Source organism: Podarcis liolepis (assembly GCF_965112155.1).
Source record: "Podarcis liolepis genome assembly, chromosome: Z".
NCBI lineage: Eukaryota > Metazoa > Chordata > Lepidosauria > Squamata > Lacertidae > Podarcis > Podarcis liolepis.
In genome coordinates this window covers 3,734,896-3,761,478 of record NC_139570.1, presented here as the reverse complement: position 1 = coordinate 3,761,478, position 26,583 = coordinate 3,734,896, and the positions used below count along the sequence as shown (strand labels likewise).

Sequence of the window (26,583 nt, the reverse complement as noted above, 5' to 3'; positions counted from 1 at the left end):
GTGCATGCCTGGGGAATCCTTGGGTCTTGACTGTTTTGCACTCTAGCAGCACAACCTGTGGAATAGAATTTTATGTACAATTAGAATGAATTTCAGGAACCAAAAAGTCTTGTTGAAAAATAGGACTTTTGAGCCACCTGGCTCAAAAATGGCAACTAGGTATTCTGTTATGGCAACTGTAACCACATTTGGCACCTAGCTTATATCTGAGTTTCTAATACTGTATAGCACATACGTTAAGCATATGTGGAAGTTTCAGTTGCAAGTTGTATTGTCTCCACAGAAATGCTTGTGGTTGACAAATATTCACAGTTGGTGGTGATTTCTGTGAGTTCCATGGAATGTCCCAGCAAACAGCCAGAAGTTCCTATTCTGGAGCTTGCATAACTGTAGATACAACATTTTAGCCAGATAACAACATAAGACAGAGAGATGGATTAGGAAACAGCTGATCTAGATTGGTCAGAGGTATGCAACCAAGTTTGCAGTTTGGGAGTTCTCCTACAATCCGTGCTATTCCTGGAGGATGCAAGTGGCATCACCATGCTTAGGAGTGGCTTTTTCTTGTTTGGCCTGTACACGCCATATGTTTTCTCAAAGCTACTTTGATGTTTTGAAAGCAGGAAGTGGAGGTTTCTTTGTACAGTGGTACCTCGGGTTACATATGCTTCAGGTTACTCCGCTAACCCAGAAATAATACCTCGGGTTAAGAACTTTGTTTCAGGATGAGAATAGAAATTGCACTGCTGCGGCACAGCCGCAGCGGGAGGCCCCATTAGCTAAAGTGGTGCTTTAGGTTAAGAACAGTTTCAGGTTAAGAACGGACCTCCGGAACGAATTAAGTGCATAACCAGAGGTACCACTGTATGTGGATGCAGCTAGTTCTAGGTTGCTTGCAAACTGCTTGGAAAGATGCACTTCTCCTGTAATCAGAATAATTTGGGGGGGGGGTTGGTGTGAAGCACAAATAAGATGATAATCTGCTTTTGATTTTGTATACTGTTGCTGTTTGCATCTTTTGACCTTCATATTTAAGGTTTTGAAGAAAATGCTAATGGTACATTTGAAGCAATATTTAGAAGAGAACTTTTAAGTGATTCGTGTTGATTTTTATCTGTATTTTATTGATGCTTTTATTTTTGTATTTTATAGTCAACTTGCAACTTATGTGTGTTTAACATATACACTTTCAACTATGCAGTTGGAGGCTGGCCGATTGAAATTGCGCAAATTAAATGCACTGAAGGCATAGAGCTTCAAAGCCCTTTTTCCACAGGGTTTTCCTGGTGCAGAAAGAGTCTTGACTTACTGGGCTTTGAGAGGCTTTCAAGTTCTCCTGAGATCTCAGACAGCCCCGCAAGATCTTGTGAGAGCCTTCCAGAGCCCGGTAAACAGGGTGAACAACTCAGAATTCTCTCTGTTGCTTGGGGGATAAGACCCATTTGACATGCCAGTTCAAGAAAGTAAGATTGCTTACTCAGGGTGGTTCCAAGATGTATGTATGTTTATTTATTAACTATATGCAATTTTGACTTTATGCGCTATCCCTGGAACGTGACCTAAGCACAAGATGTGTGTCAACAGTATTACAGTTTGAATTCTGTGGAATGTATACTGTAATATAATAAAATACAATTTAAGAAACAAAAGCAGCAGTAAAAATGCTGTAAAAAATAAATCATACAGCACACAGCACATTAGAATTGTTACAACAGGCAGAAAAATCTACATTTTCTGCTAAGGCCAGCAACAATTGTCAGTTGGTCTGGGAGGGGGGAGTTGGGGAACCCCTGGTTTAGATAATCCCTAGAACCACTGCCAGAGTTAGAAAGCTTTTATTTTAAAAAAAAATAGTCAAAATTCTTAGGCTTTTGCCTGTGCCAGTTATCCAATTCTGTGAAGTTCCATGCACAAGAATCTTGGAAGCTGAATGGTCTAGCGCCTATATGCTGTTGAAGAATGACTGTGCCTCCCAGGAGCAGTGGGAAGCTGTCTCCTACTGCAGGCAGGGTAAGCTGCACATCTTCTAAAGGGGTATTTATTCTGCTAAATTAGCCCACTCTGAAGAAAACCCCTCACAATCTCTATTCAGCCCCTTACCAAAGTTCCCTGTACACTGAGTGTGTACCTGCTGCTACTACTACTTAACTTTTATTTAGCAACTATGTATCCTAGGTACTTATATAGAACATAATTATTTTTCCTAGAAAAAGAGGATGCAGCGTTGAATTCAGAGCGCAAAGCCAAAGGCCCACCTCCTTTGAATACCTTGCTTAACTGTAATATATTGCTATAACCTGTTTTTTAGGGTGGTCTAAATAAAAAGGGTGAACAGGGTACATTAAATCTATTTAATATTGATAGCATCACCTATGTACTACGTGCATATTGATGATTAGGAACATATGAAGAGCCTTCTGGAACAAGGTTTCATCCAGGCTGCTTCCAGCAGTCGCCAGGTGTTTCTGAGAAAGCTCTTTACCAGAGCATGAGTTCAGCTGCCCTTCTTGTACTGGTGTTCAGACACTTGCTGCCTCTGAAAAGGGAGGTGTTATGAACCAGCTAATCTTTGGCCATCAGCACTTTCTGTAGCTGTGAATTCCATAAGTTAATTATGTATTGTCTGAAAACAGTACTTTCTACAGTCTGTACTGAGCTTGATGTCAGACATTTTTTATTGGGTGACTGAGTTCTAGTATTGTGAGAGGAAGAAAAAACTCAATGTTCTCTTCATACCACCCACAATGTTTTAAACTGTCATGTGCCGCTTTAATTGTAAAGCTCCAAATCCGTTATCCTTTCTTCATTTGGTGTTCCATCCCCTCAATCACTTTAGTTGCCCTTTTATGTAGTTTTTGAGTGCACAGATACAATTGTACCATGAATCTGATACTCAGTTGCTCAACATTCACCACAAAGGTTGGTCACTGTGAGCTGTCTCTCTAGCACATCTATATGTATTTTGCACTATTGAGCAGGAATGCCATGATCTGACTTATACAATCTGCAGCTTTCTAGGCCCAGATCTCAGTTGGCCATGGATAGCTAATGTGGACTGTCTTCACAATGTGCATTTTGGAGCTTCTTTCTGGTCCCTTGCAGATAAAATATATATTGTGCTTAATTGAATGGGGACACGAGGTGAGCAAAGGTGTTGTATGCCTGTTTCCTCCCTGAACTCACCAGCATCATTTTTCTTGCAGAGTACAGCCGTTTTGAGTCTAAGATCCATGACCTCAGAGAACAGATGATGAACAGCAGCATGAGTTCAGGATCTGGCTCTCTTCGGACAAGTGAAAAGCGGTCTCTCTATGTCCGGTAAGTAAAGTTGCCACCCTTTCTCATAGATGAATACATATTGGTCCTCCTGGACATTTCTTTGAGTGTGCTGTACTAGTAGAAGGTCTGTCTGATTTTTTTGGAAGTCTCCTTTTTCCAGGAAAAGGAGGTACCTTGTGATGCTTACCTTTGTTCTTTTAGACATCAAATATTTTACTGGCACATGTTGCCTTTTCATTGGTAGCAGTACCTTTCACGGCTCAAGCACATTCAGCAGTAGCTTGGCTGTGCTGGGAGAGTTTGCTACATGCCTAGAGTGTCATCCTTTAGGCCAAGACACTGTGTAGCTAAATTGAATATAGCCTTGGTCACCTCTCTGTGACACCATGCTATATTAGTCTGTATTTTGCATGTGTGTGTCCTGTGTGTGTTGCAGTGGTGGACCTTGGGCTTTTAAATTTCAATGGTGCCCTGTGTGACGCCAAAATTTGGTGCCACCTCTCCGCTTCTCACCCTCTGTTGTTGTCATTGTTATGGTGCCATCTTGGCTCAGTGCCTAGTGCGAACAAACCACACCCCTAAATCTGCCTCTGTATCTTGCTATCTGTAGAAAGAAAAGGAGTTGGATTGCTATTGCCTTCTGGAAGGGAAGCCATTTTTAGATGAGAAAAGTATTACTATTAGGCAGGCAGCTTTGCTGTATTTTGGCACCTGCTTAAAAAAACAGGCAGGTAATTTTAACACATAATTTATTTTGTATGTTTGTTTTAAAACTGCTTGTTTTATTTATATTATGTGGTTTTTTTGTAATAGGTCAGCTTGTTTTTAACTTTTTCATATTTATAATGAATATTTTATGTGAACAGGCTTTTTGTTGATTAAGTGATGTGTAAATCTTGTTAAATAAAATACGAAGTTGCTGAGGTCAGCAGGCTACCTATGATTTACCCTATGTGTGCAGTCTTCTGTGACTTGTCCGCTGCCACTTCTCTGTTTGTCACAGGATAACTGCTTTGAGCAGCTAATTGGACAGAACAGCTAGGTAGGGAGGGACAAGATGAGCCTGTAGCAGCAGAGCTATTCCTTTGTTTCTTTTCTCTTTGCTTGCTGACACTATGCCTGTAAGAGGCTAACAAATATGTTGCCTCAGGAAGAGTTGTTGGGCACAAGGATTTCAGAGTCTTCCCTAACTTTGGGGGAGATACCAAACTTAAGCAATCTGATCCAGTTACATAAAGCACAAGCCAGTTTTGTAGCTGAGAGTTGTTGGCTCATTGAAGTACATGGATGGTTTCAACTGGTTTGTTGCTCATTGCTGCTGGTGGATATGTCTTCTGGAGCTCCCCACCTTCATAGACACTTTCAGCTCACATAGTTTGCCTTTTTAAAGATAGATTGCCTGTGCTGTAAGGGCTTCTTGTTAACTGTTAAGCTAGCTTGTGTAACATTCTTGATTGCTCCTGTGATTGAGACAGCATTCTGCAAGTCCTTTTGCACTTCGGCTAACCTGCCCAACCCTTCCGGGTGGGGTAGTTTCGAGCAGGTTTTAACTGAAACTGTTGGAATGGTCTGTCATGCTGCAGGTAGTGGTAATTACTAGGCTTGTTGAAAAATTGTGTTGGGTTGCAAGACAGTCTCATAGTGCACATACAGACCCTGGCTGAGGTACTGCCTAGGTGCCTTACCCATTGCAGCAAATACCTTCTGGGAGAATGCTAAAGGTACTTGCAGGAGACCACAGCAGGTAGGAGTCTGCCTTTCAAAGAATACAGTATAGCAGAAAGTGGCCCCTTTAGTGGGGAGAAAGTGGAATTCTGGAAATGACAACACCCTAAAGATTGTTAAACTGTTGGGCAAGGTATAACCACTGAAGTCCTAGGACAGGGTGGCAAAGAACTTTGGAGCATCCTGCTTGGCAGAATAAATAGTCAGTTCCACCAGTTTTGGAGAACACAAATAGAAAGTTGCAGACTTTGAAAGCCACAGATTTGTAGCTGTTAGAGAAACTCACTGTTACAGTGGTACCTCGGGTTAAGTACTTAATTTGTTCCGGAGGTCCGTACTTAACCTGAAACTGTTCTTAACCTGAAGCACCACTTTAGCTAATGGGGCGTCCTGCTGCCGCTGCACCGCTGCTGCACGATTTCTGTTCTCATCCTGAAGCAAAGTTCTTAACCCGAGGTAATATTTCTGGGTTAGTGGAGTCTGTAACCTGAAGCGTATGTAACCTGAAGCATATGTATCCCAAGGTACCACTGTACTTGAAATCCAGTGTTTCAGAGCAGCTTCTTTGAATTGGAGCTGTATTGCCCATGGCAGAATCAACAAACTGTTAATGCACAGATTGTTTCTCAGCAGTTTAAAAAACATAAAAAGCAATTGTACAACATTCTTAAGATACAGAATAATTAAATATATACATAATTCAGTGTCAATAGCTGGAGCCTATTTGATGGACTTGCTAAACAGTTTCAGCCATGTGCTTCTGTGGAAAGCCCTCTGACAGCGCTTTGCTTGAATGCTATGTGTAGTGCTCAATGGAGGCACTTTGCAAATTGTTGCTTGGCTATGGCACTTCCTTCTTCCAAGTGGACTAGCTAACACTCTGACTGCTGAATATATTGGTTTTTCAAGATAATTAAAGTAAAAATCTTAATTTTAACATTGAGAGCAGGCATGAAGTACTGTTCTAGGAAGAGACATTGGGCCACAATTCCATTCCAGGAAGTTGGCCCATTCAGCTGTACTGCCTTTCTGAATTGGAGGAGTTAACCCACTGCTGCCTACTTGTTTTCTCCAGCCAGCTACTCAGCTGCTGCACAAGAAAACCTGAATAATTGTGGGGCATAAATAGTTTTACTTGGTATATGGATAAGGTGTCCAATTACAAGAATCTTGTGTGAATGAGAGCTTATCAGAAACAAAGACCTGAGCGCAATGGAGATCTTACTGAAGGGAAGGTCTTAGCTCAGTGGTAGAGCCCACATTTTGTATGGAGATGGCCCCAAGTTTTCTTCCCAGCATCTCCAGGTTGGATTCAGAAAGACTTCTGCCTGAAACCCTGTAGTGCTGCAGCTTGGTTCCCAGGGCTTGGGAACCTTTTAAAGCCCCAGAGCCATGTTCCCTCATAAGGATGGGAGCCACATGCCAGTGGTGGGCAGGGCCAGAGAAAAGTAGCTCAGTGTCCCCTAGTCTAATACAGTAGGCTACATTCCAGCCAAACAAGATGCATTCCAGCCAGGCAACGGCACTCAAGCAGGACATGAAGCATGACCAAGAAAGAATCCTGAGAACAATATGGAGAGGGGCTACATTTGGCCCCCAGTTCTGAGGTTCCTTGTGTAGACAGTATTGAACTAGGTGAATCAGTGATCTGACTTGCCAAAGGCATCATCCTATACTCCTAATGTTCTTCATTCCTGTACAGAGCCCTTTTTGACTATGACCGAACTCGGGACAGCTGCTTGCCCAGTCAAGGACTGAGTTTTTCTTACGGGGACATCTTGCATGTGATCAATGCCTCAGATGATGAGTGGTGGCAGGCGAGGCTCGTGACCCCTCATGGAGAGAGCGAGCAAATTGGCGTCATTCCCAGCAAGAAAAGGTGAGTGTTCATTCTGTAATAAGAGCTAGTTTCCAGCTGATATTGCCCACCCTTGGCCAGCCTGCTGTCTTTCAGGTGTGCCTGAAATTCCTGCTAAAGGTAGCTAGTCAGGGAGGGGTGGCCTTTTGGGGGGCTCTTCACTGATTTATGGCAAGCAAAGTGAACATTTCTTCATGTCCCGCTGGGCAGGGAAGTTGCTATCCATCACAGAGAATGGCTGCGGTTGTAAACTTTGCCCCATCTAATGTAGAACCGCAGACCTGGTAGGAAGAATGGCTAACCACTCATTGTGGTATGTCTGAGAAAGAAATGGGTCCTGGGGAGGGAACAAGGATCAGTGGTGTGCAGGGAGCCACACTTGAATGTAATAATATCTTTTTCTCTTGATGTAATCAGAGTGGAAAAGAAGGAAAGAGCACGGTTGAAAACTGTGAAGTTCCATGCCCGAACTGGAATGATAGAGTCCAATCGGGTAAGTGCTGTTCAAGGGGGGAGGGTTGGTACGCAGGAATGGTTGACGAGGTAACTTAATAAATGTAATCATTCACTGTCCAAGGTGGTACAACAGTTAATCTAGATCAGGGATTGGTGGAATTATTTGAGCCTAAATTTGGTAGCTGGAGCATCCTTAAGAAAAACTTGTGGACTGGAACTCCTCAGACTTGATTTGTCCTCGGACATGAAGATAAAGCCTAAAGCCCTGCCCCATTAGTCTTGCAGCATCCTGCTTTTGTTCCCCATGGCACAGGTTACATTACTGAATGCCAACGGCAGATGCACTAGAACTGGCTCAATGTTGTTGACGGAATACAGGAACTATGAATATATTGAGTGGTGGGGAAGCCACAGACAGGGAAGTGTTAGTGACCCTTCTGGTGATGAAAAGGTTGGGCCATAAGGGACACATCTTTGTTGCTGTGGAAATGCTGAATGGTTAGTCATCTTCCACCATCCCTAAACCCCATTTTTCTCTGCACGTAATTTTTCTCTTATTCCCGTTTACATGTAATTTCCATTATTTCATTTGAGGGGGTAGCTTCCCTGACACTGATCATCATTGCCTTTTCATTTTATTTTTTCTTGCATGCTTTAAACTCCATTGTTTGTTCTTTTTGTTCTTTTTGTTGTTTTTTTCTTTCTTCCCCCTCCTTCCATCTCCATCTTCTTCACAGTCGATCAAAACGAAACGTAAAAAGAGTTTCCGCCTCTCTCGAAAGTTCCCATTTTACAAGAGCAAAGAGAACATGGCTCAGGAGAGCAGCGTACAGGACCGTAAGTAGCAGCTGCCCTGCTCAAATTCTGGCTTGGGAGGTTCCTGGGCCAAGGAGCAGCATGCTGCTCACAAGAAATACTGTTCCAGCACCTGTGGTAGTGAGGCCTTGCTGGATTCGGCACTGCAATGGGGACTGCACTATCCAGAAAGGCCTCAGCTTCCCCAAGGCCATGAACAGCCCCTTGGAGTGAGCATTGCTGTTCACCTGCCTGTGTTGAGAGATGATGCAAGTCCAAGAGGTGTTCTGTTCCCTGCTGTCGTCAAGTTGAAACAAGCACTGGTGTAGGAGAGGTTGCCAGTTGCTCCTGGTATCCCCAGTCACTGTTGCTTGCTCTCCCTTACCTTATCTGCACTAGTTATGCTTCCAGACCACCCTTGAAACTTGTGTCCTTTGATAGGGGATCTGCCAGCCTTTTGAGTATGCCACCTTTTCCTAACTTTCTGGTGACTGACCAACATTCTCCCTTCTCTACTGTCATAGGCCAAAAAGCCTGTATAGGGATACAGTAATGCAGCTTGCTCCAACCAGTGTTTTTGGAGAGCCCAGTCCTGTGGGTATCACAGAAGTTGCTGGTGAAAATGCAGGGCTTTGGTTGCCAGCATACCTCCCTTCTCCGCCCTGTGATGCAAAATAGATTGAGCCAACAGGCAAAAAGATGTGCACCAGTGTAATACATAAAGGTTGCATAATTCGGGCTACTGAGGCACTCTCTAAAACAGCAATAGCCTTGTAAAGTACATGTGACTTAATGGAGAACACTCTCTTAATGCCATATATATGGGAACAGGTCACTGATGAAAGAACTGCCCTGTGTTTGCTGTCAGGCTCATGTGTGGCACAGTATGGCTTGGCTGCCCCTGTGTCATGGGCTCTAATATTAACCTACCTTAATGCCTTCATACGAGGCAGAATTATACCAGGACAGATGATTTGTCATCTAGCCCAGTATTGTCTACTCTGACTGGCAGTGCTTTTCCAGTGACTCTCCTTTCACCTGCATCCTTTTTCTTTAAATGAGGAAATACAAGGACTTGAACTGGGACCTTCTGCATGTAAAACATACATACTGGCAGGGGCCAGCGCGCCTTCTCTTGTCATTAACACTGCAAGAAAAGCAACAATCAAAAAGCTTGGTTGCAAATGCTGGGCTTGTGGGAGCCAGAGAGTGTATTGAAATGCCTGGAAAAGCTTCCAGTTCTGCAAGAGGTCTTCACAGTCTGTGCTTTGTGGAAGAGGGCTGATATCTGGGGCTAGCTCCTTCCTCTTGTATTGTTCATCTACAAACAGCTTCATGCTGATACCCGCAGTCAGCTGTAGCATTAAGAGTGGCAAGTGTGGATTGATGCGGGAAATGAATGAAATGGACAAAGCCATCTGTTTGTCAGTGTTTTTCTTGGGCTTGTTGCTGGAGTCCATGCCTCTTGGTACCAGTTGCCCAGGAGAATTTTGGAAGAACAAGGGACTCAATTTGGTGACACTGACCTGGTTAGTCTGGTGGCTCAAAAACACAGGGTCTTATACTCTACTTCTTCCACACAGAGGTGACTGCTCTTTGCACTTCTCTGTCAGTGATTCTGCTGAAGCACTCCTTTGTCTGGGTCATTCACTAAATCAAGGGTAGGAAACCTGTGGATCTCCAGGTGTTGTTGAACTCTGAACTCCCGTCAACTGTAACTGGCATAGCTAGTGGTCAGAGATGATGACAGTTGGGAGTTCAGCAGCGCCTGAAAAGTCACAAGTTGCCCATCTCTGGACTAGATCATCTAGTATTAAGCAGTATTAAGTAGGGCTCAGAAATACCCAGAGACATTGGTGCTAAAATGTGTTGGGAAACTGAATAGTCTTGACCTTCGGGAGGTGGCTGAGCTAGAGCTTTGGGCAGGAAATTCTGAATGCCCAGAGGGTTTGGGGCAGAGAGGATCTTTGAAAGTGTTGGTCAGGAGCTTTAACTTCACTTGCTATTGCAGCTCTCTGCCATTCTGCACTCCTGTCACTAATGCTGTCCTGGCTCTGTCTCTCCTCTCCTCTTTTCTCCTCTCCTCCTCTCTTCTCTTCTCTTCTCTTCTCTTCTCTTCTCTTCTCTTCTCTTCTCTTCTCTTCTCTTCTCTCCCCTCTCCCACTTCTGGCTGGCTGTGAATCAGGACTTCCCTGGGTTAAGTGACGATTATTATGGCGCAAAGAACCTGAGTAAGTGAAATTTCACTGCACATGATCACTTTTCATTGCTAGCATGTGTGTGACTGGAAACAAGTTTCTGCGCTTGGAGCAGCCACACCATCCCTGAGCCCAGTCAGACCATGGCCACTTCTGAACATCATGTGGGCCGTAGCCTGTTATGGAGCAAGAGAACTGAGCCCACTTCTAGCCTGTGGCCAGTGAATAGGCTTTGTGAACCTGTACCTAAAATACAGCTCACCACTAGAGTGCAGTGAGGAGTACAGTAAACGGGCCAGGACTTCCTGATTACTTGCAAGCAAGTTCTAGGGAAGGATGTTGGCAAGGCAGAAAGGAGGTCCTGGTGTTAGGAAAGAAGTGGATGAAGCCTTGCTTTCTGCCCTGTTGGCATTGTCTGAGAGCCCCTTTTCACCCATGCCATAGAAATGGGAATCCCTCAGCCAGCAGTATCTTAGGGCAGCCCTGTAGTTTTTTGTCTTGTCTTCACCTGCCTGCTCTGCCAGCACCTACCTTTCCTTTTCCCAACCCCCTCTTGTAACTCTCAGTGATAAGATTGTGCCTTAATGACTAGGAAAAGGAAGCAGACTAGAAACAGGATTGTATGTCTGAGCTTCTCCTGCCTGAGCTTGGGGTCCCCTGTGTACACCTGCTGGGGGTGGCAGGATATATGTGGTGTTGCACTTTTGTCTTGGCAAGAGATCCATGAATCTCTTTGCTTCTAGAGAGTAGGGGAGACAACATTTCCTCAAAGAATACACCAAGTTACCATAAGCTGGGGACTTAGAGCATGTACTAACTATCTGTTCAGCTTGCCCTTGCACTGTTCTTCTCTCTCCCACCCCACCCCACCCCTGTTCTTGTCATCATCAGTTGGTGTTTGTCTTCTCATTGCATCTGTTTGTACTGAATCAGGGTCTCTTTCTTGGTTGCAGAGAGCGTGACATCAAACACCAGTGACAGCGAGAGTAGTTCCAGTAAGTGTCCCTCCCCTTTGTCCCATACTTTCTGCATGCAAACCCTCAAGATCCTCTGCTTGCTTCACTCTGTGTTGGAGGACAAGACTTGTTTTCCCACCCCTTTCAGGGCTGTTTTAGAGCTAGGTCTCCAAACATGTGTTGGGGCAGAACTTAGAATAAATCTTCAACCATGTATTTGTGTGTGTGGATGTAAGATGGATAGGTTCCACAAAGCCACAAACTCTGCATTTTCCTTTTAGTTCTAGGGCCTGAATGCTAAGTAGTTCCCATTCAGATACTGTCCCTATGGAGTTATGATACCATCTTGCAAATATTGGTGGAATCTAATGTTGCTAAAAGTTCAGTCTGATAACTGGGTAATCCTGAACTGGATGCAAACATTATGCCCATTTCCCTTGGTACAGAGGCTGCTGCCTGCATTTATTTTGCAGGCTTTGGAATGTGTGCCTCAAGGGCACTTGCCCTTCAGTGCTGGGGATAGCATCCTTTGGAAGATGGCTTCTCTCAGAGGTTCTTCCCTCTAAAGTTGGAGCAGGGTGAGAAGCACATACTGTAGGGAAGGCAGTTCTTCTCACTAATCGTTGTAGAGAAATGCAGCTTTGTACCTGAGAATTGTGTGTGTTTTGCCACTCTGCTCCTGCCACTTTTGGGTGGGTGGGAGGGAGGGAGGTTGTTGCTGCAAAGACATCTGCAGCACAGGCTGACTGTTTCCTCTCCATTTCTTTCAGAAGGGCAAGAGGACACAATTCTGTCATATGAACCTGTGACCCGGCAAGAAAGTAAGTTGGCAAAAGAAGAGCTTGCTGCACTACAATGAGTGGAAGCTCTCATGTTCCTCTGCTCTGCTTTTCCTGGGTAGTTTTTTCAGAATTGACTTGAGGCTACACTTTAAGGCTCCCTCATATCTTTGTTGCTATGTTTACAGTTCACTATGCGAGACCAGTGATTGTTCTGGGACCCACGAAAGACCGAGTCAATGATGATCTCATCTCAGAGTTCCCACACAAATTTGGCTCCTGTGTGCCACGTAAGTGCTGGTCCCCTGCAGGGAGAAGAGTGTTCTGGGATAGCCTAGCATGGGTTAATTCAAAGTGAAATGGAGAAACTTGCACCTGAGCAATGGCTGTAAGCCCTGCACCCTGTTTGAATACTTGAATGAGAAGGGATGGAGAGGGCTCAACATGGCAGCCAGGATTCTGCTGTTAGTTGGTTCTTCTTTTTTTCAACATACTGCAGATGCTGGGTAGTACAGCCGAAGTTAGCCATACCTGTTAATTTGCCTGAGAAGATGGGGACTCTGAGCCCATAGTTGTGGACATTGCTCTCTGAGCAACAGAAAGGGCTGATGCATTCCAGATTTGCTATGTTCTATTCCAGACACTACCAGGCCTAGGCGTGAGAATGAGGTAGATGGGCAGGATTACCACTTTGTGGCATCCCGGGAGCAGATGGAGAAGGACATTCAAGACAGCAAGTTTATTGAGGCTGGGCAGTTCAATGACAATCTCTATGGGACCAGTATTCAGTCTGTGCGGGCTGTAGCAGAACGGGTAAGTAACTGTGTCCAGGACAACATGTGATAGCTGTGGCTGCAACCTGCTTCGGATTTCTGTCATAGCTTCCCAGGTACTGTTCGTGAGTTCTCTCTGCCCTGTGACTGAGCCGCTAGCACAAAGTGCAATACATTCAAGTTAAATTATTGTGGGCTTGGGACACTTGAAAGCATCACTTTTAATTGGGAATAAAACACTGAGGCCCTTTTGGGACTGATGTTGCAGGTTCAGGAGGTTATTGCATGCAAGAGAGTGCCAGCCCTAGAGTGACCCAGACATGACCTGATTTTTGATGTAACTATACTCACCTACTGACCAGGGCGTGTGTTGTGATCTTAGAGTGGGATTTTTGTTTGTGGGGGCTTGTTGAAACTGCTTAGCAAAGGCTTGGTAATAACTGGCACCCTCGGTACTGCAGGGGAAGCACTGTATCCTTGATGTGTCTGGCAATGCCATCAAGAGGTTGCAGCAAGCACAACTGTATCCAATCGCCATTTTCATCAAGCCAAAATCCATCGAAGCACTCATGTGAGTAGTATGGCAGCTGTGAATATTTGTTATCCTGCCTGCTGTTGGAAGGTGTGTGTGTGTGTGTGTGTGTGTGTGTGTGTGTACACGCAGTGGGGAAAAAGCCTTGGGGATGCGGGGATGCCATGAAGAGAAAGTGGCTGCCTCTTCTGCACTTGGGTCAGCTTAGGGGGCACTGCATGCTCTATCAACACAGTGCTTGCCTGTTGGGATTCCAGAATCTCCTGTACCAGCCACCAATAGGCCCACCTTAGAAAGGAAAGCTTTCCACAGACAACTATAATTCCTGATCACTGGGTGTTCTGGCAAGGGCTAATGGGAATTGTAGACCAACATCACCTTCTGTTCAGGCTACCTATCCCTGAACTGAAGACTTACAGCTTCAAGCGGCCGTTTCAATTGCAGCATTGCCAGTGGAGCTGTACACAAGCCTATTTTTGGATTTTGCACTCTTACACAGTGGCCAGAAATGTGCCTGGGCTTGTGCCAGGTCTCATGTATTTGTACTGAGTCTCTTCCATTTGGGCTGGCAGGGAGATGAACCGGAGGCAGACATACGAACAAGCCAACAAGGTATTTGACAAAGCCATGAAACTGGAGCAGGAATTTGGAGAGTATTTTACAGGTGAGAATCTAGACTGTTCCTGAATGATGACATTCACACTCACATTTTTTGTGAAGAAAAGTGTACAGGCAGCAACCATTTTAGGTTTGTCCAATTGGTGTGCAGGTCCTTCTGGACCTGGAAGAGGGCAGAATTGGGGCAAGGCAGGGCATGTGAGGCCTGGGAGCAGAACCCCCATGTGAAATGGTCAACACCTGTACCTGTGCTCACCAAGGATTTTAAAAGGAGGAGACTTTAAGGCACAGGCTAGGCTAGGCTGGAAAAGTGTCAGGGCTGGCAATCCTTTGAAAAGGTTGCAGCAATCTCCTGTCATCTCCATCAGGTTTCTAGCAGGGTACAGGGTGTCCCTAGGAGGTTACAGCAGATGTTACATGGTGTGATTTAGAAAAGGTAATGCAAGATGAAATTCACATGTGTTGGTGTCTTTTAAAGTAGGCTGGCTCAGAAAGCTGTTTCCAGTGCTGAACAAGTAGTGCAAGTTGGTTCTGCTGCAGTTAGTTGCTCCTGAAACCTGTTCTCACGCACAATTCAGAAGCACAGGGATAGAGATATTATTGGCTTCCAGCAATCTTTTGCTTGATGCCATAACTTAAGTTGGATGTTAGAATTTGAACTTTAGGAGGCAGTACAGTTCCCTCCTCAGGTAGATAGAAAGGAGCTTGCCAAGTTTGATGTCTCTTCTACACTAGTAAATAACTGTTTTTGGTTTGTGTTTTCCAGCCATTGTACAAGGAGACTCTCTGGAAGAGATTTACAGTAAAATCAAACAGATAATAGAAGACCAATCTGGGCATTATATTTGGGTCCCATCCCCTGAGAAACTGTGAAGTCTCCACTTTCCAATCAACTTGTGAGAAGATCAGAGACCCCTCCCCCAGCCCCCTGCCCTTGGGGGCGGGGAGCATGAAGACCATCCCTGTCCCTTTTTTAGATGGTTGACAATTGAGTTTTCTAGTCCTGTTTTCTTTTTCTTGGGATGGACCAATCTCCTTCATCAAGTGACTGTCCCCACCCGTTCCTGCATGGACCTTCCTGTTGCTCCTTTAGAAATGGAGGCAAACCCCATTTGAGAGTTTTGTGTGTTTTTTTAATTAAAAAAAATTACTATCAAGAGTTAAAATAAAGAAGCAAGATGGGAGGTAGCAGATGAGGACTAGCTTAAAAGAGCCACCAAGGCAACAGATAAGGACACCGTCTGCCCCTGTAAACATGCTGAGGACTGGCAACCTGGGGCAGCTTTTCCAAGAGTGCAGTGTTCACCCAGCACTGTGATGGAAGGGAAGGCAACAGAATGCATATAAAATTAAAAACATGAGGGGGGCTGCTTAAGTGGTACTTTGTTAGTGCAAGAATTATATTACTGTCATATCTCAGCCATGTGGCCTAGAAACCCTTTTGTGGCTGAGGGTGGATTTAAAGGTACCAAGTGTTTGGTTTCTTTGGGTGCTGCTGAGTGTTTTTTTGGAAATCCAATTTTGTAGGGAAGGCTGTGTTTGGAAAGAACTGCAACTGGCGCTGTGGTTGTGATGTGTGCAGAGAGCCCAGGACCACATGTGAAGCTTCAGCAGTTGATTTGAGCACCATAAAGCAAATTGAAAATGCTACCTATTGCACATTGTTTTATGTCACCTGATGTGTTTGCATGAGAGGTTTCTTCTGGGTTTTTTGGTTTTTTTTAAGCTGGCGTTAAACCAAAATCATGTTTGTGTTGGTGTGTTGGCTTTTCATTATTCCCAGCTTTTGATTTTAATAATGAACTTAACGGGTATACAATCCAGTTTTTTAAGTTATTTTTTAAGATTGTTCCGTTGTAAATAGATTCCAGACTCAGACCCAACCTACAGACCATGTGGAATGAGCACACCAGCTGTACTTTGTTGTGATGGGGTCACTTCCCTGTAGGGAGACTGAACTCCACCCCACTGACTTTTTTCTGGTGGAATAACATTTTGAGATCCATACAGCGAAGCTGAAAGCAGCAGATGAAAATGAGAAGAGAATCTGCATCCTAGATGGATACAATATCCCAACCGCATTCAGAACAGACTGCTCTGGAAATCCTTATTCTAGCAGAATTTTGTCAAATTCTGGTTGTAACACTTGGAAGCCCTTCCTGACAAGTGCATCACCAGGGGCTCAGTGAAGAACACCATCCCTCTTATTTTGCATTTCTGTATAATTTCTGTTCCGAGATGAGCCCCCATTACCCCACATGGCCAACCTCAGCTTGCAGTTCTTCAAGACAGGAAAGGGTAGGTGGAATTCAGAATGCACGCTGTTGTGAGGCACAGACTGTTAGTTTTACATGTACTGAGGCAGTTGCTTCCAGGAAGCCTTGATATATGCTCATCCTAATCATGTCCGTCAATGTGTAAGCTGTGTGGGTAAAAAAGTTTCTTGTTTGCCCGCTGAGCAAGAAAATAAGCTGGATCATTATTGAGAGAAGTTTTCAAGCACTCCCTAGTTTGGTACAAGCCCATGCCTGTTATTGAAAAGGAGATTTGCTCGTTTTCCCAGTCTTGCCCCATCCAGCTCTCGAATCAGGCACTCATAGGCATCCGTTTTCCATGGAATGACAGCAATGGATGTTATGGGAGGAGACCCCAGTGTTACTGGTCCTAAGGGAGTGAGTAGGACTCGGCCTCAGATTGCAGCAGGGTGATGCTGCCCACTCCATAGCTGGTAGGTAGCTCTGTCATTCATTGTGATATTTGTGCACGGGCCTCATTGTTAAATATGGGTGAAAACTCATCCTGTGGAGATTCATTCTGGTAAGCAAGAAGCTGTTTCCACCGGCTGTGTTGCAAGAAACCAAGTGGAACTTTGGTAGCACTGGAGCTGATGTTTGCTGGCAGGACTATGAAGAATAAAGATGAGGGAACTGTCATTTACAAGTTCCTGGTGGAGGGAGTTTGGACAAGGGGCTGCCACATGCGACTTCTACTCAGCCGGCACTGCAAGGCACATTCTTGAGAACTGGCCTGTACACAAAAGCAGCAGCTTCTGAGGTGGCCAGTCTCTAGGTTCTAACTCCTTTTCTTTTCTAATAGCCTGTCGCCTTGTCTTCTAGGCCCATGGAGAAAAGGCCTATGTACCCATGGCATAGCTGAAAGTATCAATCATGACACTAGTTGGTTTACCAGTGTTTCTTCCAAGGAGACATATATTTTTAATAAACAGAACGTTGCAATGAACTTGTCTGCTGAGGATTTATTCTGGGGCTATGGCTTGTCCTCAATGTATTGGCTGCCACTGGCTCTGGGGGCCTAGTCTAGGGTAGTATACTTCTCACCTCAAATCGAACACATACTTTCCTTTCTCATGCACTGCTCCCGTTGTGTTGCAGGTTCAAGGTAAATAAAAGTTGCTGTGTGTTAGTCTGTATGTTGACACACAAGGAGGCAGTCTATCAGATGGCCTACACTGGCAGCTAGAGGAACTGGAGGAGACCCCCTTCCAAGGGTGGCTTGATTTGCAGTCCTGCCTAGTGGTGTGAATGGAACCACCCACCCACTTGTAGGAAAAGGGTTGTTCAATACTTGTATAAATCTCTGTAGGCTGGTAGCAGAGGGACACACCTCAAGCAATGACAACAGTAGTTCCTACTATGTCCTATACAGATCCTGCATGGTTCTTGTCCTGGCTAGCACAGGCCAGTGACAAAATGAATAGTTGCCAGCTTACTGAAGGGATGAGGCAAAAACACAATTGAGTGTTACTTTCCCCTACGTTTTGCACAGCTGCTACTGCTTTCTAGTTTGTGCCTTTTGAGTGTAGGAATGGGATGGCCAACATGACATACCTCTCAGCCCCAGCTAGCATGGCAGTGCTCCGGGGTGGTGGGGGCTGAAGGAAATTGCTGAGTACCCTGGTGTAGAAACTTCATGCTTCTACCAGGTGGATGGAAAGTTAAACCAATAAATAGGAAAACACAAATGTCATTGCAAGTGCTAAACTATTTTATTCATTGTACAACCCCACTCCAGACAAACATCTCTAACAAACTAGAAGGTGGTAGTTTATCTCACCTAACATGACACCATTGCTCAGCTGTATTATACGCGACACCATTGCTCAGCTGTATTCTATCTGCCCAAAGAGTTGTAGTATACTCCTATGTTCCAAGCTCTAACCATGAGCCAAAATATTTATCTGGTTTGGGCAACAAAATGTCTGGTAAGTTGAGTACAGCACCAGCTGCCTTTGCTGTGGACTTGATTTCTGTCACTTATTTGGAGAGGGTCCCTTTGCTCCTGGAAGTCTGTCCATCAATACTTGGTAAAAGGCGGTCATCTGTGGGCAGAAATCACACAAAAAAGCCAAATTAGTGTCATGCATTGAATGCTGGGGGTCTAATGCAGTTTGAGCCCCTTGTATTTAGGTCAAGCAGCTTTCTAGGAAAACGGGGGAAAACTTGACCCAAGATATTGTGTCTATCTGCCTATTCCCCCCATCCACCATTGGCAAATTCCTTAACCCAAGGTACCTTCATGATTAACATGGCTGATCTCAGCTAGTGATTCCAGGATGTAAAAGAGACTACCTACCATTTAGCATATTGCATCCACTGCATGCTATGGTGTTTGCACCTGCTCATACAGGCCATCTCCCTGTGTATTCTAGAATCACAGTTAAGCTGTTTCGTTCATCCTTCCATACCTTTCTCCTGTAGCTGGTACATATATCTCTCAGGTGATTCAAGAAGAACATTGCTACGCGACACCATTGCTCAGCTGTAACGTATCTGGCCAAAGTGTTGTAGTATACTCCTATGTTCCAAGCTCTAACCATGAGCCAGAATATTTCTTCATCTGGATAACTGGACCGCAGCACCTGCCAGTAACCAGGAGAAAACAGCACTGATCAGGGTTTTCACGTTGAGGCTGTAGTTCTAGTACAGGGGTCTGCAACCCGCGGCTCTGGAGCCGCATGTGGCTCTTTTACACCTTTGCCGCGGCTCCGGGGCGGATACTAGCGAGGGGAGGAGGCGCATTGTGTGCCCCGACACTCCCCAGTGTGGCGGGCACTGTACTGGCTGTGACGTCGCATGGGGGCGGTGCATGCGTTAGTCACGCACCGTCCCGACGTCACCTTCCCGCCCGCTGTCAGATCGCGGCTCCAGAGATATATTTGTTTTAAATGTCGCAATGGTTTTGCGGCTCCCAGTTTTTTTCCCCTTCGAAAACGGGTCCAAGTGGCTCTTTTTGTCTTAAAGGTTGCAGACCCCTGGCCTAGTAGAAACCGAAAGAATATGAGAGTTTGATGCAGCACAATAGCTTTTGAGGAAATCTTGGAGGATTTCTTGAGCACTTATGTTGGCTACAGACAAACTGCGGTTTAGAAGGACCTGGGCTACAGCTCAGAACAGCTCAGCTCACAAGCCCCTACCCAACCACATGAAGCAGTGCATGTCAGTCACCCGAAACCTTTTAGATATTGAGGCCATATATCATTACTTAGACCTGGCAAGGTCTATAGTGCACAGGTGGCCACTTCTAGTGACTCCGGAAGAAAGTAAACCCTGACAGCTATGAATTCCCAGCCCAACTGCCATTACCAGGAAAGAAGCATGTGGAAATAATTTTGATGGCACTTCCTCCTCACCATGCTATCCAAAATCTTGAGAGCTTCTTCAAAGTAGCCCTGTGACTCCACCAGTGCATATGGATCTGCTCCAGGCCCATCAGATGGCAGAGTAAGCTGAATCAAGCTATGTATACATTTGCTGAATATCAGCAAAGAAAAGGGAAAGAGAATTCAATGCAAGCATGTGTAGAATGCCCTTCTGACTCATCTGCAAAGCAGTTGTAAGTTTGACACTCCTCCCCAAAGAAGCACACAGCAAAGTTTCTCCAAGGGGACAGTAGATTCCTTTCCAAACTTCCAACCTCTTCAAAGGGTGAAGTATAAAAACCCGGGCAGAGCCCTTCACTACCCAGCGGTATCAATTGGGTCACTCAGATGGAGGAAGGAATGCAGGTGGGTTCCTTTGCTGGGAAGAATGTAAGGAAAGAGGCCTCATCAAGGACTTCACTTACAACACGTACCCCATCTCATTAAGAAAACAGCTGCGATAAGTGGTAGCAGGTACCCATTGGGACTTAAAGGGCAGGAAGGCAGGGAGACTTAACAGTTGGTGCGGCCAAAACTAATGACAGGCAGAGGCAACTAACTCTAGTTTTGTCTGCATCATCTTCCCTGCTGAGTTCTATTTGAGCAACACGGGTTAAGTAGTAGAATGCTGGCAGTCAGTTCCCCTCCCTGGACTTGTAAACAAGGTTGCAAAGCAGATCGCACTGAGATTCCGCTGGCCAGGATGCATAGCCCTTAGTGTAGCTCATCCTTACCTGAAAGTGAGTCCATCGAAGGGTTCACATTTGCTAATAGTCAAAAGCTTTCTGAGGGCCTTCTTGGCGAGTGAAGGGTAGTAAGCCGGTGGGGCCATGGCCAGCGCTGGAGAAAGGAAGGCAAGACAAGAGAGTCACTTTCAGAAGTGCGAAGCTCTGTTGCTATGCTATGTTACATCAGTCTGCCCGGTGAGGAAAATGCTGACTGCACCAGTCAAAAGCACAGGGGAAGCTGAAAATCTTTCCTGCTTCAAATGTTGCCGTTTACCTGAGCTGGTATCAAACAAATTCAACCACCTCTTTTGATCAGCTGGTGGCCACTGTAGCAATAATACTGCCATGGACAAAAGACTGCCAATCGGGTTGCGGGGAGCGGAATGCCAGATACTGGAAAGCGAACTGTCTGAGTGGCAGAAGCCTGTCTTTCTTCCACTACCACTAACTCTGGTCCAAAACTTCTACAAGGCAGGCTGCAGCTGAACTACTAACAGGAAAGCAAAAGAAATGGTTGTGGCAATATGACGCCCGTGAATGCAATAGTTTGCCCCACAGAGATCCAAAAGATTAGTAATTCACTGGGCTGTGGAGCACACATGGTCCCACCAAGCAAATGAAATGCAAACATGGCTCTTACAGGCAATTGATTCCAGCATCTTAGTATCGATATTGGGCCTTTCCAAAATTGTATCCAGAAGACTGGTTACTTTCGGATCACCGAGCTTTACTCTTGCCTCAAACTCATACAGCAGAAGTAACGTATCTGATGGGTCTTCAGAAAAGTTGCCTTTTGAGTAGAAGGAGAGTCACATGTTAGCTGGTCGCTAAATCAGCTTGTGTACTGAGGTTGGCATACCCCTAAATCGATAGACACTTAGCTGAAGGAGAATATAGATCCTTTGCCTTTGCTATACAGTCATACCCCGGGTTAAAGATGCTTCGGGTTAAAATGTTTTCAGGTAGCGTCCCACGGCAACCCGGAAGTACCGGAAAGGGTTACTTCCAGGTTTCGCCAGACACTCAAAATGACATCACGAGCATGCGCAGGTTGCGAACGGGGCTCCGGAACGGATCCCGTTCACAACCAGAGGTACCACTGTACTAGTTTCTGTGGGTAAGATACAAACCCGGGATACAAACTTGGCCCTGCTACGTAGTGGCAAAAGGTGACTGCTTCAGGCAGATGATTTGTCATTAAGCCCAATAAGCAGCCTGATATTTACACAAATATCTGAAATTTGGAAGCCAAGACTACACACCAAAATATTATTTTGAGTTTGACATGTCTTCTGTGAAGGGTAGTGAAGGCAAAGGCTAGGAACTTGTTTCAGTTCTAAGGCTAACAAGGTCCTTAGCATCAAGGTGTTTGCTTGCGAGTTTCCATCGCGAATAGTTTCATCTGCTATCTTAAACCAGGAATTTCATCCGCAGTCTGCCCCAGGAATTTTAAAGAGAGCACTGGATGTCCAGGGGTACAGGTAGTCCTCAAAGATGGTGACTACCATCTGAAGCAGGCTTGAACCTCTGAAAAGATCTCAGCTGCAGGGGCATTTTTGGTCTCCTCTCACCGTATGTCTCAGGGTCAAGCTTTTTTTTATTCCTTCCAGCTCTTCCACCAACCACCACATATGGCTTAACATTTGTAAGCAGCAACTATAAGTAGTATACTTACAACACTATGCTTGCAATCGACACTGACTTGGGCATAAATTTTATTCAGTTCAGTGGAACTGACTTCTGAGCAAATATGCCTAGGTTCCAAAAAACCTGTGCAGCAATAATTCATACCTTCCCACCCAGCTCTCCAGCATCATGCTTTTGTTCTTCATTCTCCTGGGCTGCATGTGTTTCCTGCATCCCAAGAGAAGTCACTGTACCAGCATCTACCAAAGCAAGACGAGAGTCCCACCCACTTCTTTGGGCAGATATATATTGTGTCAACAGCAGCACTTTGTATTGCATAATCTCCAACTCACCAGTTTCTTTCAGATACATCCCGATATCCCAACAAGTCTCTATGTGTCCGAGGGCCTCCACCAGTAGTTCATTCTGATTTGAAAACAAATATATAATTGTGGGGGGGAAACTCCACTTTTGAACCATAATAGTTGCACTATTCTCTGGGTAAGGCAATTGGGGTGGGGTGTTGGATTCCGTACATAGGATTTTAGCTCCTAGACTTGCTCAAATGCAGCTGCAAAACTCTCCAGATAAATTCCAGAGGGGAGGAAGTGTGCAAGTTTGTGAAGTGGGAAGGGCAAGGAAGATGGCCTGGATATCCCATGGTGAAGTCCAGTTTACCCAGAGTCCTCCAAATTTGATTCTAATGTTTCTAATTGATGTTAGAAATTGCATAACTTACTGGAGGGAGGGGTTGGAGCCCTGCTTATGCTGCTATATGAAAAGTGGTATGATTTCCAAAGAGGAAGTGGGCGACTGTCCTCTCAGCATCGAATCAAACCACATCAAGCAGAAACTCAGCTGTACCTTCGAGCTTGCATAAAGCTTTTGTCACAAAAGGGAGGGGTGTAGAATTCTTACTCCATCCAAACTCTACCTGGCCAGTAGAGCTGTTCCGTCCCATTTCAAGACCAATGGCAATAGCCATAATCAGGCATAATCTCTGGTCAACCAGAATGGTTTTCTCAGCAGGACAAAGCCGAGCGAACTGCAACAGGAAACATTTAATAGAAATGTGATTGTTGTCCCTTTTCTTTGGATGCCAGAGGGTTTTCTCTCCACAAACACACTCCAACTTTCCCTCCCTCTCTCCCTCCACATTGCAGAGCCCAAGTCTTCTACCTCTCTGCTCCTGCCAAATCTGACCCTCCTAGGTTCCTATGAAAGGCCTGGACCGAAGCAATAGGAGCTCTGGAGCGCAAAGTGCTTGAGGGGCATGCCCAAGCCCTTTCGGGTATTTACTGCAGCATTCATCTTCAAAGCTCACAACCAATTGTTGATGTTCTGAGCAAAACTGAAAATAGTTCAGCTAGCCTTTGTTTACACGGTGACAAAGAAAGCCTTCTAACAGTATCTTTCATGTTAAACATGGAAATCAAGGCAGGAAACCAAGCCTTATGAGGAGCGCTTGAAGGAGCTGGGTATGTTTAGCCTGCAAGAGAGGAGACTGAGAGGAGATATGGTAGCCATCTTCGAATATCTTAAGGGCTGCCACAGGGGCAAGCTTGTTTTCTCCTGCTCTGGAGGGTAGGACTCGAATCTATGGCTTCAAGTTTCAAGAAAGGAGATTCTGACTAAAAATTCAGGAAAAACTTTCTGACAGTAAGAGCTGTTTGGCAATGGAAGAGACTCCCATGAGAGGTGGTGGGCTCTCCTTCACGGGAGTCTTTTGAACAGAGGCTGGATGGCCTTCTGTCATGGATGCTTGAGCTGAGATTCCTGCATTCAGGGGGGGGGGTGGACTCTACAATTCTATGAAACATGTCCTGCTCCTGCCATAAAAAGATCTTCCACCTCTTGGCCACAGGCAGTAGGCAGAGTTCCACTGAAGCACAGATAGGATGTTGAAGCAACTTGGTAAAAGGAAACTTGGTGATATTCCCACATTCTGTGGGGGAGCAGGCTCTGGGGTGATGTCACATGGTCAGTGAATGCTGCCCAAGGGAGGCTGAACTAACCTGGAACAGTTTCTCAAAGGTTAAGCCAGGATGATCCACTTATTCCCTGGGAAACCCCCTTCTTCTGAACTCACTTTCAAAACAGGGTCTACTGATCTGAACAAATTCTCTCAAATTTGCAACATTTACCACCATCATGACAATGATTAATTGGGATGTTTGTGGTTTCCCCTAAAATTACCAGCCCATCCTAGCATCTCAACTATAGCCTGAAAGACTCTGAATGTTGCAGTGAAGATCACGCCTAGCAACCCACCTTTCTGAAATACATACTGTTACAAAGGTTACAGCATGCCACCCCCAATCTGCCAAGTGGTAGCAAGGCTCCAGGGGGTTCTAGCTGCTCAGGCAGGGCAGTGTTTCCATTGAGAAACCTATGTGTCTTTAGGAAATATGGTTTATTGGGCATGTATTTACACCTCGGTCTACACTGGAGAGTTTAGGACATTAATCTCAAGAGGGGATCAATAAATAATAGTTATAATTATAATTATACCCCGCCCATCCAGCTGGGTTTCCCCAGCCACTCTGGGTGGCTCCCAAGAGATTAGGTAAAGGTAAAGGTACCCCTGCCCGAACGGGCCAGTCTTGACAGACTCTGGGGTTTGTGCGCCCATCTCACATCTATAGGCCGGGGGCCAGCGCTGTCCGCAGACACTTCCGGGTCACGTGGCCAGCGTGACAAAGCTGCATCTGGCGAGCCAGCGCAGCACACGGAACGCCGTTTACCTTCCCGCTGGTAAGCGGTCCCTATTTATCTACTTGCACCCGGGGGTGCTTTCGAACTGCTAGGTTGGCAGGCGCTGGGACCGAGCAGCGGGAGCGCACCCCGCCGTGGGGATTCGAACCGCCGACCTTTTGATCGGCAAGCCCTAGGCGCTGAGGCTTTTACCCACAGCGCCACCCGCGTCCCTCCCCCAAGAGATTAAAAACAGAATAAAACATCAAACATTAGAAACTTCCCTAAACAAGAGGGTTCTGCCCTGCATGACCTCTGTCCAGAGTTCTGGCTCCACCCTTCTCCTTCCCAAATACACTTTCAAGAGAGAAAACCGAAGCCTTGTGTAAAACAACACCTTTCTCCTGTGGGCACAGCCTGCCTGCTCCCCTCTTTTCCTATGCCATAGAAGCTGAAATCCTAAATTTTTCTCTGCCCACAGTAACCCTGGGAACTCTCCCCTCTGTCCAATGCAGAAAATATCTTGCCCTGGTGGTGGTTTCACTAATGAGCCACTATTTCTTAATAGCTACCCTCAACGAGCCTTCCAGCATGGGCTAAGTCCAGAAATATCCACATTTGGCAGAGTTTACTTACTCTAGCTTTCACTGATTCTACCAAAATCTATGATGATACACACAGTCCTCTACTCGGAAGCTGTTGGAACAAACCATTAAACTTATTTGGTAGCACTTATGTGCATTTAACCTGTGCTATTTCAACCATATACCAAGCCAGCAAGAGCTTCAAAGTTCACCCTGGGTATACTTGGGGATACCCAACACAAAAATAACTTTCAAGCTCTCTGCTTTGCTGGGGGCGGGGGGGGGGGGCAAGGCTCACTCAGTGTACCAGCTCTGGGATGCTCTTGCGAGATCTTGCAGGGCAATCCAAGTTCCTGCTAGATCTCATGCAAACATCCCAAGGCTTTAAGAGATGGTGAGCTGAGATGACCTTGCCTGGCAAGCAAGGTGGAGAATTTAAGAGCTCTTTCAGTGCTGGGTCCACCTGGGTTACTGTGTATGCGTGGACCCTTTGGAACCGAACCCCCATGTAAAATGTGAGCAAACTGTTCAGAACTGCATCTGACCACAACTGAAAAAAAGGATTTTTGGATTTGGATTCCAAGTGGATTTGCCAGATGGCTGGGATACTCTTGTCTGCCTGCTGCCCACACTGCTCTAGCTCAACACGTTCCTTTACACTTCCACAGGACACAGCAACCTGACTTCTCCAAAAGCTTCTCTACCTTAAATAGATCTCTGCTGGCAGTAAATCACAAGGCTGCTTCTACATCTACTGAATCCCCAGCTAACCAATATTTATTAGTGTTATCATCATCATCATCATCATTGTTATTTATTATTACAATTTATTACCCACCCTTCACCCTAAGGTCCCATGGCAGGTTGCACCAATTGGAACAACAACATGAGCATTAAAACACAATATTAAGCAATATGAGAAACAGTTTAAAACAAAATTGCAAAAAATAAGCTAGGTCCTAAAAATAAACGTCTAAGTGTCAAAACCCAGAGCAAAGAGGTTAAAGCAATCCTCAGAATGGAACAGAAGTGATTTTGATTTCCACCCCAGGCCACTAAGTTTAAACACAGTTGGCTCAACAAAATATTTTCTTATTAACAATTCCAGGTTGACATACTAAGTATTAGTGAAAGCTGTACAGGAGGACTTACAAGCTGGTAGGACCTCTTCTCCCTATGTGACAGAGTTAATTATGGTTCAGTAAAATCAGTAACAGATTTGCAGCAACGGCAAACTTGCCAAATCACAGTAATCAACTGTTAGCTTTCTGTGACCCGGTTCAGTAACATGGCACACAATACATGACTGACACACTCAAATCT

At 45.3% G+C, this 26,583-nt stretch overlaps 2 protein-coding genes across 29 annotated transcripts in view; one reads left to right on the top strand and one right to left on the bottom strand.

Annotated features, from left to right (window-relative positions):
* Positions 1 to 17,209, top strand: part of DLG3 (discs large MAGUK scaffold protein 3) — a 119,849-nt gene extending 102,640 nt beyond the window's left edge. For 14 of the 24 annotated variants that reach the window (XM_083486336.1, XM_083486338.1, XM_083486355.1 and 11 more), the window contains 11 exons: positions 3,204 to 3,318; positions 6,707 to 6,883; positions 7,280 to 7,355; positions 8,056 to 8,155; positions 11,265 to 11,306; positions 12,038 to 12,088; positions 12,235 to 12,336; positions 12,687 to 12,859; positions 13,281 to 13,390; positions 13,924 to 14,015; positions 14,736 to 17,209. In XM_083486336.1, coding sequence (XP_083342462.1) covers positions 3,204 to 3,318; positions 6,707 to 6,883; positions 7,280 to 7,355; positions 8,056 to 8,155; positions 11,265 to 11,306; positions 12,038 to 12,088; positions 12,235 to 12,336; positions 12,687 to 12,859; positions 13,281 to 13,390; positions 13,924 to 14,015; positions 14,736 to 14,842 — 1,145 coding nt within the window. In that variant the 3' untranslated portion in view covers positions 14,843 to 17,209. The other 10 variants (XM_083486339.1, XM_083486353.1, XM_083486343.1 and 7 more) reach the window with 5 other exon arrangements.
* A 744-nt stretch (positions 17,210 to 17,953) lies between these two features.
* The window catches only part of TEX11 (testis expressed 11), a 44,846-nt gene continuing 36,216 nt past the window's right edge, over positions 17,954 to 26,583 (bottom strand). For 4 of the 5 annotated variants that reach the window (XM_083486321.1, XM_083486322.1, XM_083486323.1 and 1 more), the window contains 7 exons: positions 22,917 to 23,027; positions 22,336 to 22,408; positions 20,997 to 21,146; positions 20,363 to 20,468; positions 19,620 to 19,740; positions 18,675 to 18,848; positions 17,954 to 18,308 (listed from right to left, as the gene is read on the bottom strand). In XM_083486321.1, coding sequence (XP_083342447.1) covers positions 18,240 to 18,308; positions 18,675 to 18,848; positions 19,620 to 19,740; positions 20,363 to 20,468; positions 20,997 to 21,146; positions 22,336 to 22,408; positions 22,917 to 23,027 — 804 coding nt within the window. In that variant the 3' untranslated portion in view covers positions 17,954 to 18,239. The other variant, XM_083486325.1, reaches the window with a different exon arrangement.